Source organism: Mytilus galloprovincialis, chromosome 12 (genome assembly GCF_965363235.1).
Source record: "Mytilus galloprovincialis chromosome 12, xbMytGall1.hap1.1, whole genome shotgun sequence".
Taxonomy (NCBI): Eukaryota; Metazoa; Mollusca; class Bivalvia; order Mytilida; family Mytilidae; genus Mytilus; species Mytilus galloprovincialis.
Window position 1 is genome coordinate 41,280,139 of NC_134849.1, and position 17,927 is coordinate 41,298,065.

The 17,927-nt window shown below is 30.9% G+C and overlaps 1 protein-coding gene across 1 annotated transcript; it reads right to left on the reverse strand.

Moving 5' to 3' along the window:
• Positions 1 to 476: 476 nt before the first annotated feature.
• LOC143053610 (uncharacterized) lies at positions 477 to 11,813 on the reverse strand. Its single transcript, XM_076226404.1, has 5 exons — positions 11,692 to 11,813; positions 8,439 to 8,499; positions 6,701 to 6,858; positions 5,911 to 6,298; positions 477 to 3,190 (listed from the first exon to the last, which is right to left on the reverse strand). The coding sequence occupies exons 3-5, from the start codon at positions 6,851 to 6,853 to the stop codon at positions 1,179 to 1,181; spliced, it is 2,553 nt and encodes an 850-aa protein (XP_076082519.1). The 5' UTR covers positions 6,854 to 6,858; positions 8,439 to 8,499; positions 11,692 to 11,813; the 3' UTR covers positions 477 to 1,178.
• Between the last annotated feature and the right edge of the window lie 6,114 nt (positions 11,814 to 17,927).

Below are 17,927 nucleotides of genomic sequence, written 5' to 3' on the forward strand. Positions count from 1 at the left end.
TCTGGTATTTGGATATAAAATCACAGGTAGTAATTAATAATTTTTGAATCATATACTAACAGTATTAAGTTTTTCTATTTATAAGTCATACTACGTATCCGAGCAGAGAACAAAAACTGTTGATGTATTTAGTATTTTTGAAAATGAATTTAATGGAAGAATAGATGCATATAAATCAAGATGTCCAATGTTATTGTCAATTAGAAAGAATTTTTAGCATTGATAAATCTCTGCATAAGACAACTATACATCCTTTATATTATTCTTTATAAGTTTAAGTTGGATCAGCTGTTTATTTCCCTGGATAATCAGTGGAGTGTAACAGGGTAAATCAAGAGAAGCTTGGACTCTTGGTGAAATTTGTAACAAGCAAGATTAGATGAATAAATATTATTATGTTGTTAAAAAAAAGACGACATAACGTTTCAACATTCAAAAAAAAAAAAAAAAAAAAAAAAAAAAAAAAAAAAAAAAAAAGATAAGATTGGGATTTTTGTTGTAAAGACATATTATTGTAAAATTTTGATAATGCTTTATGTGCAGTCTTTTGATAATTGTACATCAATCCTCTCAAACTTATCGTTATACTAATTTAGCAAAACCAGAATATTTCATTTACTTTATTGTGAAGAAGAAATTCTTTTGAAAGTCTTTGTTTGACTTAGGCCCAACTTCTTTAGATGCCTTGAACAACAGCCCTTTAGTAGTGGATTTGATGAGATTTATCTTAAACTCGTTTTCGCTATTGTCAAAGGCGTTGTCTATTAGTCTCCTACTTGTATGTGTGAGGTTGATCAAATTCCTTGGAAACCTCCTCTTCTTTCGTGTTTACATTTGACTTGGTGTCTCAACAGTCACACTGGGTACCAGAACTTATCACATGTATCGTACAAATTGTTTCGATAACCTCGTCTTTGTTGCCGAGAGACGCGGATGAGTTTCAGTTAGTCATTACTATCTATTGCTTTAGATAAGCGAAATAAAGGAGTATCTCAAAGCAAGTTTCTATTTTGTAATACTTTAGAATTAAGGTTATCTTTAACTACAACTGCCACAACATAAATGAAATCTTGTAATTAAATATCAACATTTCTGAGATAAAGAATGAACATTTCGCCTCTGATGAAAATAGAAGTAATAGCATAAACATTGTAGTAAATAACTTCGACATTTTTCATTTATTTCTTTATAAATTCGTGGACGTTTTTCAAGTCCGGTAACTGTTTTTGTAACTGTTTCATCAAATCCTGTGATTTTAAGTTTCTGATTAAATTTTTCGGAACGCTTACTTTTCTTTTTCTTATCATATATTGCGACGAATTTAATAGTTCTTGAATTTCTTTCGGAAGTCTTCCGCCTTTCGATACTCTTCGCACAATAATATACTTCCGTCGCACAGGTGCCTTTCTACCCTTGTTTTTATTACCTGTACCTTTTTTTACAACAAATGTTCGACTTTGTATGACATTTTTTGACAAAGGTATAAATGTTTGAATATCGTGCGATTGCAGCTTGGGAGTTATTTCTTCAACCCTTGTTGAACTTAACGCAATGCCTTTAGGTTTTGATATAGCCGATGAACGCATTATTATGGCTTCAGCCTTTCTCAACAAAGAAGCAGTCATACGTGAGGGACTATTTAGTTTAGGTATTGCAACCGACGATGATAGCAACGTCTTTGTAGGTTGAGATGCTGGAAGGGATGATATTCTTTTATGTTGCGCTTCACGTGTTCGTGATATCAATGAAGTCGTCGGTCTGACCTTTGTAAACGTCGGCCTGGACTTTGGATGAGTGGTTGGCGCTGTGACTGTATATTTTGAATGATCACCGGAACGTGATAGTGCTAACGTTAACGGTATTGATGATTTCGTAGAACGAGAGAATGACAAACTTGTTGTTGAATGTTTGTTTAAACCAACAGGAACAGGCGCTCTACCCCACAAAGTGGCAGTCTTTCTATTATTACTGATTGTATGTTTATGGGGGATGTCTCTATTACTTTTGCTGATTTCTGAATTGAATTTTGAATGAGCGGTCATTGTTTCCCAATCCATAGTATCAACACGTGACCGAACTGATGGGGACGGCTCGTTTTTATCTGACGAAATTGACTGATCCTGCTGTTGCTTTGATAACATACTTCTATCTAGCGTGTTTCCATCAGAATTATTACTAAAGATTAATTTTGGAACAGAAAAATGGTTTCTGGAAGATTTGACCCTATTTTCAGATATCTCATGATTATTCGAAGACCTCGCTGTATTTTCAGGGTAATTTGCAGATATGACTGTATTTTTAGGTTTACTTGAAGATATAGCTGTATTTTCAGACAGTGCATGATTAATTGGAGACACGATTGTATTTTCAGGGTTACTTGCAGATTTGACTGTATTTTCATGGTTACTTTCAGCCATTTCGGTACCTTCAGACAATACATGGTTAGTTGGAGACATGGCTGTATTTTCAGCGTCACTTGAAGATATGACTGTATTTTCAGGGTTTCTTGTAGATATGACTGTATTTTCAGACAGTGTATGATTAATTGAAGACCTGAGTGTATTTTCATGGTAAACTGCAGATATGACTCTATTTTTAAGTTTTCTTGAAGATATGCTCGAATTTTGAGGGTTACTTGCAGGTATGACTGTACTTTTAGGGTAACTTGCAGCCATGACGGTATTTTCAGAAAATAAATGATTTATTGGAGACATGGCTGTATTTTCAGGGTTACTCGCAGGTATGACTGCATTTCCAGGGTTACTTGAAGATATGTCTGTATTTTGAGACAGTGCAATTTGTCCTAATGATTTTAAGACTAATGATTGTCCGTGCATGTCATTTCCAAAGGATAGAAGCATGTCTTTTATCCTTTCCATCAATTTTCTTGCTGGCTCAGTTAATTGACTAGTGTAATTGCGCAGGTGATTTTTTGAAGATTGGTTTCTCTCCAAGTATCTTACATTAAGTTTTTCTACTTTCAATTCTGTTGTATTCTGTTTGATTACACGGGTTGTTGTATCCATACTATTCTGTTCTAGCGAAGGCTCTGTAGTATGTGGACTTTTGTATTTGTTAATACTACCATGTTCATCACCACCAATGCTTAAATCGGCACAGTTGTAAAACTCCTCTTGCAGACCACATCCTTTACAGCTGGTACCATTCGGATTCATACCCCAACTATTTTCTGATAAAACACAAAGACAATCATATTGAATGAAAACAGAAAGTAATACATTTACAATATAGAACTTGAATGCTTACTATATTAAATAAAAATTAAGACAAAGGACACTAAGGTTGCAGGAAGGAAAACAGATTACTGACACTAAGGTTGCAGGAAGGAAAACAGATTACTGACACTAAGATTGCAGGAAGGCAAACAAATTATTGACACTAAGGTTGTAGGGAGGAACACAGATTTATGACACTAACATTGTATAGAGGAACACAGATAAATCACATTAAGGTTGCAATGAGGAAGACTGACAAATGACACTAAAGTTACAGGAGTATATACTAAAATGACACTAAGATTGCAGCGAGCAAAAAAGATTAATAACACTATGTCACTAAGGACAACAAGTCTGGCAGAAAAACAAAATTTTAGAAAACACTATACACTTTACAGAGGACTAATGACACTAAGATTGCAACGAGAAAAAAAGGACTAGAAATGCTATGGATTCAAGTGAAAAAATCGGGAAGAAAAATGAAGTTACAGAAAACACGTTACATTTACAGAGGTCTGATAATTAAACACCTCGAAGCTAGCAAGACAAAAAAACCTACCAACTTCACAAAAAGAAGGAAACAGGTAATTTGGGGAAACGAACTGATTAATTTTGAAAATAAAACTATTATTTTTGAAAATTGGATTAGAGTAACTTGATATTTGTCAATCATGTTATAGATGACACTGGTAATATATCTCAACATTTTATTCTGGAAAAATAATTTGATTACAGAACTAAATATTAAAAAAAAAAAAAACCATTCCAGAAGACTGGCTTCAGATGTTACAGTCGGAAAGTTCTATAAAAAGTATTTAAATATTCCTAGACAGAAACTAATCTGGAAAGGTAATTACATTGAGGCTTCAAGCTTTTCAACAAATATATTATATAAGTCAATTTGTAAAGGTAAAACTGAACCATCAATTGGTGTTAGCAAATGAATGCGTATTTTACAAATTAATGAGAACCTTAGTATTAACCAACTATATGTTTTCATGTTTCATTATATAGAAGAAAATAAGTTATAAATATATAGATGGAAACTTTTACAACCACTTTTTTATTTCTTGTCGATTTTTTAGAAAAAAATTTGAAAAGTATTTATGAGTTAATGATAAAATCAAATTTAAATTTTAGAGTATCATTAAAGCAATTAATCTTTGGATATAAAATTTATGACAATTATGTTGGTCTGAATTATTTCCTAACAATCTTAGGTTTTTCCATATACAAATCATATTATGTATCTAATCAGAAATTGACAAAGGTAAATGTTTATCAAATTTTTGTTCGAGAATACATAAAAAGTTACAACGAAAACAGAACAATGAAACTTAATCCATTACCAAAGTGACTAAAACGAAGTTTAGACGATTGAGAGAATAAAACATAATGTATTAAAATGTTGTACAATGGTATTTTAAGAAATTTATGCATATTATTATAATATATACATATATACCAGCAGCTGATTGCTAACCTTGGTAATCAGTGAATATAACAGGGTGCATCAAGAAAAGATTGGTTTCTTGGTGTAACAATGTAACAAGCATATTTGAAGAATAAATATATAATGTTAAAAAAAAGAGTAAGGGGTGATCTTGGGTGAATCATGACACTTCCTTCTTCGCTTCAGACATCCGTGGTTTTGTTTCTTTCCAGTCAATCAATGAAATGAGGTGGAGTTAACATTCACGATATCAATTTACTGAAACGGACCATATGCGCAGTCGAATTTTAGTCGATCTTCAGTGATTAACGATGCTTTAAGGTGGTACCTTACACCGGAACTAACACTAATTTGGCTCGTTTAATTTTCTTTAACTTTTGACAAAGTATTTAGTTTGACCCTTTGCCAAAAATATAAAAATTTTAAAAACTTTGAACCAACCGTTTAATCGGAAAATTACACTGGTTATATATCAGTTTGACAAATACACAAATACTTATTTTGAAAATTGAGAAGCTTAATTAATATTCCCTTAACAACACAACGTCATTAAAACGTTCTGCTTATTTTCCAGAGTTATCTCCCTGTAGTATTAGGTACCACCTTAATATAATATCAATGAAAAAAATCCACTTCAAATGTTAAAAAATTGCTTGATAAAATCTGAAAGGAGTAACATAAACACGAGAGAGATACCTTTTATCATTAAAAATAATTTCAAAATTTTTTAATACAAATTTCTAATCTTCCATACAGGAGGAAAGGACAACAACTCTGTCTGTAGGGGAGATTCACAAATTTCAGTGAAAAACAATATTCGTAGTTCATATTCTTTCGATGTTTTATAAGAAAATGCAAAAACAGAGGAATCTGATCTATTACGAAAAAAAAAAAAAAAATACAAAAGTCTAGGTTCTACTATTTTAAGATATTTTAGAATTTGATATGAATAAGTGAGGTGTGCGTTGATTGTTAATAACATATGTTTAGTATATAGTTTTTCTGTTTACTACTATTTGTATTACGTAATTTGTAGACGTGTGGCTTATTCTTGTTATATACTTTGCATACTCTTTAAATTTATCATTGACAAACAATATCATAACAACTTATTTATAGTATATACAATCTTCACATAGGAACGTCTGTCAGACTTCAAAACAAGACAGTTAACAACGATAGAAATAATGGACGAAAATTATAAGAAATAATATAACATACCTGTATGATACCGCCATTGCAAAACACACTGAATACATATCATTCCAAGAGGAATTTCCAGTGAGAGGTTGTACGTAGGACCCAACTCTTCTTTGGGATAAAACCTCATTTTTCGATGTTTAATCGACCCTTCCTCTATCGACAGAAGATGCTTATCTAAACATCTTTGAGTGACCGGAACAGTTTGATCATTGTGTGGGCATAACCGGAATTCGAAGTATCCTAGATGATTTACTGTCAATAATACAGTAACTGTTACTGTCTTGGTGTTCGCAGGATATTTTGCTGCTATAATACCGGAAGCATAAATACCACCTGCTTCGTGTTTTCTTGGACCTACGTAAGGGTCACCACACACACCACATTTACCGTTTGATTCTTCAAGAAACTGTGAAAAAAAACTTTGGAGTAAATTATACAAAACATATTTTTGTTACCATCTCATTGAAATATATAATTATATAAAACAAAATTCGATCCTCCCTTTGCCTGTACTTTGAACAAAAGTCTCCACAATACAAATCATGTAGTATTTCAAAGAATGAAATCGCTTTTGAAATGGAATAAAAGCGAATAGAAGGATTTTTTTCGTATTATCTTGATATTGTTTTTTTTAACATTGTAGTAGTAATCGACAAACGCTTCATATTGAGACTATCATGTGTATCAACTGAAATCAAAATATTTATATGCAAAAAACCTGATAATCAATGCATACACTATTTTTGCTGAAAATCGTTTTTAAAACCATCGTATTTATTAATGAATCTATTTCGGTTGAAGTACATACATTTCTTCCCCCACAGTATAAGGCGTTGTCATTGTAATTTATGGTAGTGTTATAACCATATCTCCACAGAGAACTCCTGTTCGGAGGCCACAGTAAATACCCGTGCTGTAAGGTTGGTACTAGAGAACTGAACAATAGCAACAGTTGAATCATACTACCTATAATATACAATTAATATACAATCTAGATTTTGTTTGATATGTTGTAGGTTCTGTTGAATCATACTACCTGTAATATACAAATGATATACAATCTACATTTTGTTTGATATATTGTAGGTTCTTTTGAATCATACTACCTATAATATACAATTAATATACAATCTAGATCTTGTCATAGTTTAGGTTATTTTTCGTTTTACCATCTTTATAGGTTTTTTATTACAAATATTTTGACCTGAATTATCAATTTTTGAATTATCAATTTTTGAAGATACATTAATTGTCAAATGCGCATCTCGTGAAGTAACATGTGTACCATTTATATTTATACAGCATTATGGAAATTTTAAAATGAACAAGAATTCAATTCTATGAGATAGTAGCATGGTACATCAATTGAATTAAACATTTAATACGATACTTGTATTGACTAAGATAAAATTGTTACACACTATATAGGTATGAAAATATATAAACACATCGTATACAAACTTAAAAAAAAATAATTTAACAACCCGATGAAAAACCCTGGCACCCTTTTTTACTTTAACTTACGTTTCCGTGTATTCAAGTATACTTTTAATACCTCTGGGATATTACCGCATAATGTCATCTTTGTATATTTATTTTTACAATTAACAATTTTTTATCAAATGGAAAGTTGTCAATCAATATGTGAACAAGTATTGATGTCTTTATTCGTTGCTCAACAAAATAAAATGACAATTGACTAAAACGCATAAGTTTGCATAATCAAATATTTGAAATCACGTATTATGACATAATCGAACGATGTATGGTTATTTTTAGAAATACAATATAATGCACCTTTCATTTATCAATAATATTTCAAAGTCTAATTTTAATCATAAATTAAAAAATTCCCATGCAAGACTTATTGTTTCAAGTCAATATTATACTTTATGAAGAGAAAAGCAAATCCGATATTGTTGAACTTCTTAATTTTATATCTTCGGTTGACAAATTCGCTTTAATTTAAAATAATAATAAAAGATAACATACTAATTTGAATTATTATAATTGTAAGTCTGCATACATAAAAATATTAAATTGATTTAAATTTTTCATCTATAAAAGACTTGATTGTACCTTAGTTTCAAAACCTATATACAAACAAGAAGCACACGTTTTATTGATAAGAACATGTATTTGTGAAATGAAGTTAACATATATACATGTGCTATATATATACAGATTCGAGAAATATATTATGTAATAGACATCTTCCCCTGCATTGAATTTGAAATTTGTGTTTTTTTTTTTTAACTTTTTTGGGAGTTTCCCTAATTAATTCCACGTGCATTTATATACTAGACAATTTCCCGACAAAACCAGACAGAATTGGAATACATAAAATTGTAAATAAATAAAACTTCAATAGTGATGCCCATTTTAACTTGTTTTCTTGTAGCAATAAATCTATACTTTATTTGATTTGGCTTTGTATAACGTTACGACATTTTAAATACTTTCCTTGTGACGTATGAAAGAGAACTGTCAATCAAAAAATAAAACATGATAGTATGATTTTATGAACATGGAACAAGGAACCTTACGTTCATCTATTTGGGTTCTTCCTGATTCCTACATTGCTAATCACACACCATGGCATCCATTCTAAAATGAAACATTCAATTTAAAAAGTAAGTAATTAACAAAAATACCGAACACTGACGAAAATTGGAAACAAAAACTTACTAAGCAAATGGCAAAATCAAAAGCTCAAACACATCCATAAAATGGATAACAAGTGTCATATTCCAGACTCGGTACAAGCATTTTTCATGCATAATAAAATGATGGATTATATCTGGGTATTGAACTGCAATCTGTATTTTTAATATAAAGCTCTATAAATCGTCGTATGGATCAAGAAAGAGACAACAAGAACATTAACGTTCACCACATACATTGTATATAAGTAAACAAACGGTAGAATAACAATCAGTAAAATAGTTAGTGAATAAATATTACTAGAGATTACCCAAATTTGCATGATACCTAACTTTAATTTAATTTGAAGCACTATCTGTGCATTTGGAAAATCAAAAGTGACGGCAGAAAACTTTCATGTAATAAATTAATGAACCAAAGTATTCCTCAATATCATACTTTCAGATTTAGAACAAACAAGAATGTGTCCCAAGTACACGGATGCCCCACTCGCATTATCCTTTTCTATGTTCAATGGACCGTGAAATTGGGTTAAAAACTCTAATTTGGCATTAAAATTAGAAAGATCATATCATGGGGTACGTGTGTACTAAGTGTCAAGTGGATTGGAAAAAAACTACCTTGACCAAAAACTTTAACCTGAAGCGGGATGAACAGACGAACGAACGGACCCACAGACCAGAAAAAATAATGCCCCTCTACTATCGTATGTGGGACATAAAAACATAATTAGACTAATCACACTGAAAATTACAGAGGAGAATTTCAACCTTCTAATCTATCCTTAGTTACTGTTGTGGGTTCGGTTCAGTTTATGATGAACATTTTATAATCAGCAATAACATTCGAAACTAGTGACAAGTTAAGAAACACATGAACTATTAAATATTGATACAAATACAGCTTTCCTTTACCATTCCAAAATGAAAGAAATTCCACTAGAATGAACAAATGTAAATTGATACAAAATATATTTGGTGACCTATCATCTAGGTCAGTTTGTCTATAGTTCTAGACTATCGTTGACTAAAATGATTTTCAGGCCTGAGCCGGAATGGCAAAAGTGAGAAAAGCAATCGACACTGACACTGTCAGTCTTAAGATCAAATAGAATAAAATGTATTTTAAGATTTACCGTTATAATAATTTGAAATCCTTGGTTTACATGACTTACAAACAGTTAAATTTTTTATAAGTATTAATTGCTATTTACATTTCAATAGTATATTATGGGGGTTAATAGAAGACAATAAAGCGTCACAAAGAAATAAACATTATAACATAAAAAGTAAAATAAAAATTATATTATATTATTATATCCTTTGATAAATAGTTTGACGATCATAATGAAACTACAACTAACTTGTTTGACATTCTAACAATAACAATTTATTCGTCTACACTTGAAAGTAGTTTATAACAATGTCGTTTATAGATATATTGTCAAAAGTTTAGGTTAAAGTCAATTAATATTTTTTTTAATAAAACACTTACCTTTATTCTGTTGTATAATACTTTTTTTATTTATTAATATTGATTTACTTACAATATCACATTTCAACCAAAGATAACAATTACAAATATGGGACTTTAAATTGAAACTGTATCTTCAGGAAAAAATAAATAGAACATATAACCGTAGTTTGTGTATTCCATACGTACGTGTGAATAAATTTCAATATGTTTTTGAATTTGGACACATTCCAATTGAAGGTTTCTTTTTTTTCCTCGAAAATAAAATGGAGCCTCAGCTGATCTTTTATGTTATACAGAGTCTACTAAAGTTTCCAACAAAATTCTATTTATTTGTAGATTTTGTCTTAATACCATTATTACTATTCAAAGGGTCTTCTTTTTTTCTGTTTCTTGCAGTTTTCATGAGAAAAGACAAGAAGACAATGAGATGGTGCATTACCATGTTAAAGAGCAATAACTTCAATAATGAGTCGACTGGTGATTTGGGTCATGTTAATTTTTTCGTACATCTTGGTTGTTTTATAATTTTTGATATATTAGGTGTGTATTTATTTATGTTATTGTTTTGAGGCATTGAGCACAACACTAGAAATTGGTATAAATCGTCATTAAGAAGCAATTACTCCAATAAGCAGTCGACTGACAAATTTGTCCGTTGTCAGTTTATTTTCAATCTATGAGTTTGTCTGTCCCTCTAGTATCTATTGTCGGTATAAGTCGAATAAGTCGGTCTCTAAAGCATCAATATGAAAGAATTATCTTTCCACAGCATGCACAGTTGAGATGTGTATTGATAAAAACTACAAGCTAAGAAGAAAAAAATCTAGACTCAAAAGCTATACAGATTATTGAAACTAAGAATTATTTAAATAAAAAAAGCTTAAAATTTGTAGAATAAGATAACAAATTTGTTTTCAATGGTGAAAATGAAGAAATATTAAATCCCATTGCAAGGAATAAGTCAACACTTTTACGTAAAATTATGCTTTAAAAAATATTTTATTATAATTATTCTATTCATTTATCAATTCACTTTGGCCATTGATTTTCGTTCACGATGGAACATTGTATTGATGACGTAACAACTTCCAGGTGTCACTTTTTGATGAACAGTATTTTCAGAATTCATATAACTTGTTGATTTAAAAATCAAAGTGGCGAAATAAGTTAAGTATTAAAGGACCCTGTTAAAACAACTTTTCAACTGTTTTATCCGACAACTGAAACCAGTTGCATCGTACACTCGTGTCACATTTGACAAGGTGTCCTCCCCATGATATTTGAAATTATCACTTTATAAATAGTTCCTGACAAGTATTATCTAAATTAAGATATTCGAACTCCGATATCATCAAAATGTACAAGCTCGAATACAGAAAAAAACTTCATCATGTTTGTTTTCCTTTAAGAGTAAGTACATCTAGTTAACATACTAAATGGTGTAAAACCAAACTGTGATAATATTATATCGCTATTTTACGAAACAGATTATCATTGCTGATCTCAACTCGATTGTTATTTTCACTTTCGCCGTACTGGCTAAAGCGATAAAACTCAATATCGTTGAGATCATCAATGATAATCTATAAACATCAATCATATTTATACATCATTATCTTCAATATTGTGAAATTGATCTAGTATTAAAAAAAACCATACCTGATGATCCTTGTTGTCGCATATACTGTCCTTTTTCTTCGCATGTCTAAATATTTCATCAATTAAATTTTATTGATTCGCTGATTTATATATCTATTTGACATTCAATATATAATTCAGGTCAAATTGACACTAATAAATATTACTTTTTCATGTTCACCTATATCAAATATGTCAGATAATGTTAAAATTACATTTAAAATTTAAATGTAACTGTTGATGCATGTTTCATAGCATGGTATATGACAAAGACGTTCTCTGTCAATAGGGTTTTTGTCGTCATTTTTTTTGTTAACAATATGAGTCATAAGTAAAGGGAAACAATAGGTAAAAAAGAAATTAATAAATAAATTAATAATTAACATAAAATGCTGGTCGGCAACACTTAGAGAGAAAAAAATCAAACTGCTGCGCATGAATAAAAACGAAAAGGACCCATTTAAATCTACATCATTTGATGGTTGAAAAATCGTCAATGTTGACTTGTTGTCGGACTCCATGTGACATGTAACGATTTCTAAACAACTTATTCATTAATTGTTTTTGTTTTTAGAAACAGCAAATGTGTCGTGCAGTAATGAGGTCGAGTGTCACAATATTACATGTCGTACTAACTTGTTGTGGTTAACCAAGCATTAAAAAGTGGACTATATAGCATACAGTATCCAGTATTTTATTGATATACTTATATCTCTACCTACTGGAGCTGTTTTAAAAGCGATAATCTAGTATATGAATTCTCGATTTCATTTCTACACAAAGGCATGTTTTGGGGATAATCGTTTGTCGCTTCCCTTGTTTGTTGAAAGATGGATAATTTTACTATCATTTGAATACTGCACGACACTTTGATTTCGCATCGTTTTATTTTATTTCAACAACAGCGCTCAATTGTAAAAGGAGATAACAACTAGCATAATTGCCTACCTAACAATTTTCCGTTTGTGTGTGTGTGTGTTTTCTGTCCGTTTACCTGCTTTTCGTCATGGATGAATAGGTATCATAACTTTTCTTTAATCAACAACATGTTAGATAAATCAAAACCAAGGAACCATGATCTTATTATTCATAAAAGAATTTTGAAAAACGTAACAAAAAAAAAAACAACCTCCGATTAGTTGCAGTTATGAAGTATGGTACTAAAGACTGATATTTACAAACATGCAATAAGTGATACCACCATAACGTACAAATAACAGATAAACTTATAAAAACAGTCGTGAATATGTTTACACACATTTTTATATGTAATGAACTTACGGTCTTATGAAGCATATGTTATACCTGCATTTTATATTCAACTTGTCAAGATTAAGGCAAAATTGGTGATCAGTACAAATTACGTGATTCAGAAAAAAAGAAAGAGTCGCTTTTCTTATAGAATCAATTCAACTGCTGATCCTCATTTGGAAATCCAAAACTAAATGCAAACGTTTTAAAGCTCATAAAATAAGATACGAAAAACTAGGATGTCCACAAACAGTTACAAAGAATCAAATATATTTATTTAAGAATTGAATGCTTCTTTTTGTAATTTCATTGGGGTGTAAAAGCGTTGACCGAAGTACATTTTGTATGAAGCGCGGAAGCGCTTCATACTAAAAATGTGCGCACGGTCAACGCTTTTACAACCTTATGAAGTTACAAAAAGAAGCATTCAATACTTATAATTACATTTTTTTAGCAATGATCATGAAAACACGAGTTTTATTATTGTTTTATTTAATTCACCTGTGCACTTTATTGTGGGACCACGTGTTATCATGAATGAAAAGTTTTATTGAGCAATTCAATTGCTTACGGAACAACACGTGATGTGCAGTTAGCCAACCAGAATAAAGTATCATAATGAAACTTACATCTTAAATGTAATTATTATCAGAACTACAGTATTTATGATGAAGCTAGCAAACAAGTGAGAAAAACGAGAAGACATTGAGAAAACAATTTCCCAGCAGCGCACTAGACAAATTTGGAAATAACTTTGAAAGTTCAAGACCGTACACTTGAATATCAAGAACATTCGTTGAGTTGACTCATGTGAATACTTTGTAGTAAAAGACTATAACATATGTCTTTACTAAGTGTATTGATGTCAAATGGTTGAACTTTACGATCATATCGAAAATGACATAAAATTGAGAAAGGAAATGGGGAATGCGTCAAAGCGACAACAACCCGACCATACAGCAGACAACAGCCGAAGTCCACCAATGGGTCTTCAATGTAGCGAGAATTCCCGCACCCGTAGGTGTCCTTTAGCTGGCCCCTAAAAAATATGTATATAAAGTGACATGTATATAAAGTACGAATGGAATTACACAGAACACATTTGAAGTGTTCCGTCAAGTTGAACATGACAAAGATGCTAAAATCAATTACTACAAAAAATTCGAATGAGTAAACTGTTTTCAAAGTGTAGATTTTCAAATGTACAGTTGAACGTTCAAAGCTAAAGTTGGTCTAGCATATGCCATACATAATTTTTTTCGCAATGATTTCTCTCAGTCTAATATATATATCTGATTCCTTGTAAATGTTTAACAACCTTTAAATTTTCAATCTCTTTCATAACATGTTATATATGTAAAGGTAATTATTGCATACTATCAATGTCACATTTGTTTAAACAGTAAAGGATTTCGCTTTTCCACCAATAACTTAAAGGTAAAAAAAAAAAAAAAAAAAAACCACACACAATATACTTAAATGAATAAATTCCATGTATTTTATAGTGAACAAAGGATAGTACAATTATCATATAATTTTTTTTTATTCAAGAATAGATAATAAGCAATAATACTTATTCACGTTTTTATTGATACATTGTTTTTGAAAGGCCACCTCGATGTTATGTATTTCAAAGAATATTGTAGGTAGAATCTTTAAAGATAAGAATACCTAAACAAAATATGAAAGTTGAAAGTCAAGTCTCTTTGAAAATGCATTTGACATATTTTTAATCGCCTAATGTCGTGACTAAGTTTAAACACATTACATAAGAAAAATGCTTCAATGGCGATGATCAACCAATCAACCATTGTGATATACTCTTTTATAGCTTTATCGTGACCAAGAATTTGATAAACTAACTGTATTTGAATTGATCCAAATGAAAATGTGTGTAAATTACACAAATAAGACAACAACCGAACTACAGACATTTAATACCTTCATGTAACAACCAGGGTCCGTATGGATAAGACTACTTAAGTTATGATTTGTTCCAAACGGACAGATTTTTCTACATATATCAAGATGAATTAGTACTTCGATTGAATTTATCAACTTCAGTGTTTTATGTATACGGATAATGACTCTATACATGTATCGGAATCATACCAGTGGTCATTAGTGGTCACAGTTCATTTGTTTCGATATACATATATGTAGTATTTTTGAAGTACCCTTGGTGCATTAAGTTTTGTTGTAAATTCCGTAAATTTCGTAAATTGAGGACAAATGTTATTGTCTTGGGTGTCTGATTTCGAGGTTAATACAAAGTAGAATCACAAAAACAAAATTAAAAAAAAACGAACTACGAGGAAAGTCCCTACTCAAATTGCAAAATAATGAGCTCAATCACATCAAACGAAGGGGCAACAACTGTCATATTCCTGAATTTTGTTAAGATATTTTCTTAATATGTAGAACTTAGTGGATTAACCCTAGTTTTATAGCTTGCATTGATAACGATGTGTGAACAAAAAAAAAACAAACATAATAGATAAAAATGTCAAATATAGCAGTGCAGCAGTAAGCATTGTGTTCTTCATTTTATAATCTAACTCACTATGAAAACAAACAAATATGTATAAAAAAAAAACACAAAACAGCATATAGACAAAACACATATTATCAAAAATAAAAGACAACAAAAGTCGCCATATGGACCTAGCAGAAAAGTATACTTCATTTAACATTTAAAAAAATGGTTTATAGCAAAGATAACTACGAAAACTTGAACCCCACGAGTAATACTTAAGTTTCAGTTATATGGTTTCAATTTTAGATATGATCTTTCCAATTATTCGTTACTTGAATTTACATCATACATCTAACTGCAATCTTTATTTTCAGAACTAAACTGCTACCTCCTAGCAAAAAAAGTATTTTGATGAAATTATTATTTTTTATTTACCAACAAACGTTTATTTACCACAAACAGATAAGGAAACCGTTTTCTGTGAAGGTAAAGGCGTGACCTATCAACTACCAAAGGAAAATTGTTTTGTTGCAAAGATTTACTGAACTGCCTTATATTTTCTGGACGCCTTTTTGCAACGTTTGAAACTTTTCTCCGTAAAAAATGTTCATGCAGGATTTTTGCAGCTCTACGCATTGATTTGATCAATTCAAGTCTATTTTTAGAATCAGTTAGTCTTCGACGCTGGTTTGTTAATAACAATGATAATTTGTCTTTCTTCAAGCGTCCACGTCCTTTTCTCAACATAACCGGAAATTTGATTGGAATTCTTTGACGGTTTTTATTTGAAGGAGCCTCTAGAGTCGATTTTGTCCGATCATTTATCCTTATATCGTTAATAAAATTATTTTGTTTTAAAATCACATTGTCATCATCATCATATATCCGTCTCAGATGCATAGTTTGTTTTTTGACCTCTTGAAATATGTTTAAACCATTGTTGTTCTTTATATTAGTGTTCAGGCTTGGTGTTTTTTCCAGCGGAACCGTATTTCCTTGAAAACGATTGACTATTTGCATATGAGAAGATCCTTCATTTTTTGAATCTGTTGAAAGTAATCCGTTCTTTTTTGTTGATTTTAAAAACTTTCTACGCTCATCGAGATCGTCGTGAAAATTTCTGTCTTTCTTTAAATCCAATGAACTTTCATGTAAACCTTTAGATAAAAAGCCAAACAACCCACTGTTCATTTTGGGATTATTTGATGAATGTTTATGAATTATTTGCTTTGAATCATACTGATTTTTTGGCATAAAAATCTTTTTCTCAATGGGAGATCCTGAGTCATAGAAATAAGCCTCCTCTTCATTATGTTTGTTAAAAATAGAAGTGGGTCCTATTTTATCAGCGGAAGTTGACGGTGTTGTGAATCTTGCAAACATCCGACTTTGGATTACATCAGACTGCTTACCATCAGTTTCGGTGTATTGTATTTGAGACATATTGTCATTAGCATTGGTTTCCCCGTTCATAAAGTTGCTCTTCACAATATCAGCACTTATATTTCCTAAATTACGACCATTGATGGGATCAGAAATAGTATTTAATTGTTTCATTCTTTGATCCTGTTGTTTAATGTCATGAATAGGAAAAGAAGACAAAATTTTATAATTCAAATTGTTATCATTTTGAAAAAATAATTCGCCATCTCTCCCCTTTGCAATGTTTATTGTCGGAGATTTTGATGGTTGTGACCAAAACGAATTATGTTTTCTTGCTAACGGATTAACTGGAATTCCATGTTTAATGGGAACGAAGTGTGTTTGTTGTGAATCACCAACAAAACTGAAAGGCATAGATCTGATAGGCGTTCTGGTACCTTTTATTTTGCTTTTGTCATTCACTGGGAGTTTCCAATGTACAACAGGTTTCCGTATTGTACTTGGAAGAGTTGTAGAAGATGTCGTAAACGCTGTTTTAAAATCTGGCGATCTAAGAGAAGGGATGATCATGCTATTTGGTTTTGTCAGTCCACTGAGAGAATTCGGTGCCTTTCTATTAACAAGGGTTCCAATTAATTCATTTCGCACCTTATCCGCATATGTCTCAGTGTACAATTTATTAGACATTAAATGGTGTCCAATTAAATCAAGCCTAATTGGATATCTGGAATCTATGTTATTTTTCATTGTCTGTCTGTTCAATTTATCAGTGGTTTGTGAATTTACATCATCAAAGTCATGTGACCTCATTTTAAAATTGTTCAATGCTTTATTTGTTGTATCGGGTATATCTGTAGATCTTTCCATCATGTGATTCGCATTTTTCAACAAACGTTTCTCGTCTTTTGAAATCGCACTTGGTTGAGGAAAACTTAATTTTGTTCTTTGACGATAAACCATTTCTGTCTGCAGTGACTGATTTTTGACGGTTTTATTTCCTTTACTGGCAGTTCGATCATTTTGAAAATTGTTATAATTTGGATATGTCTGTCGTGGAAGAGATTCATGATCAGTTCTCTTTAAGTTCGTTTGTTTGGCAAATGTTTTTGCATGGTTTTGTCCATTTTGCTGAAACCATCTTGATTCA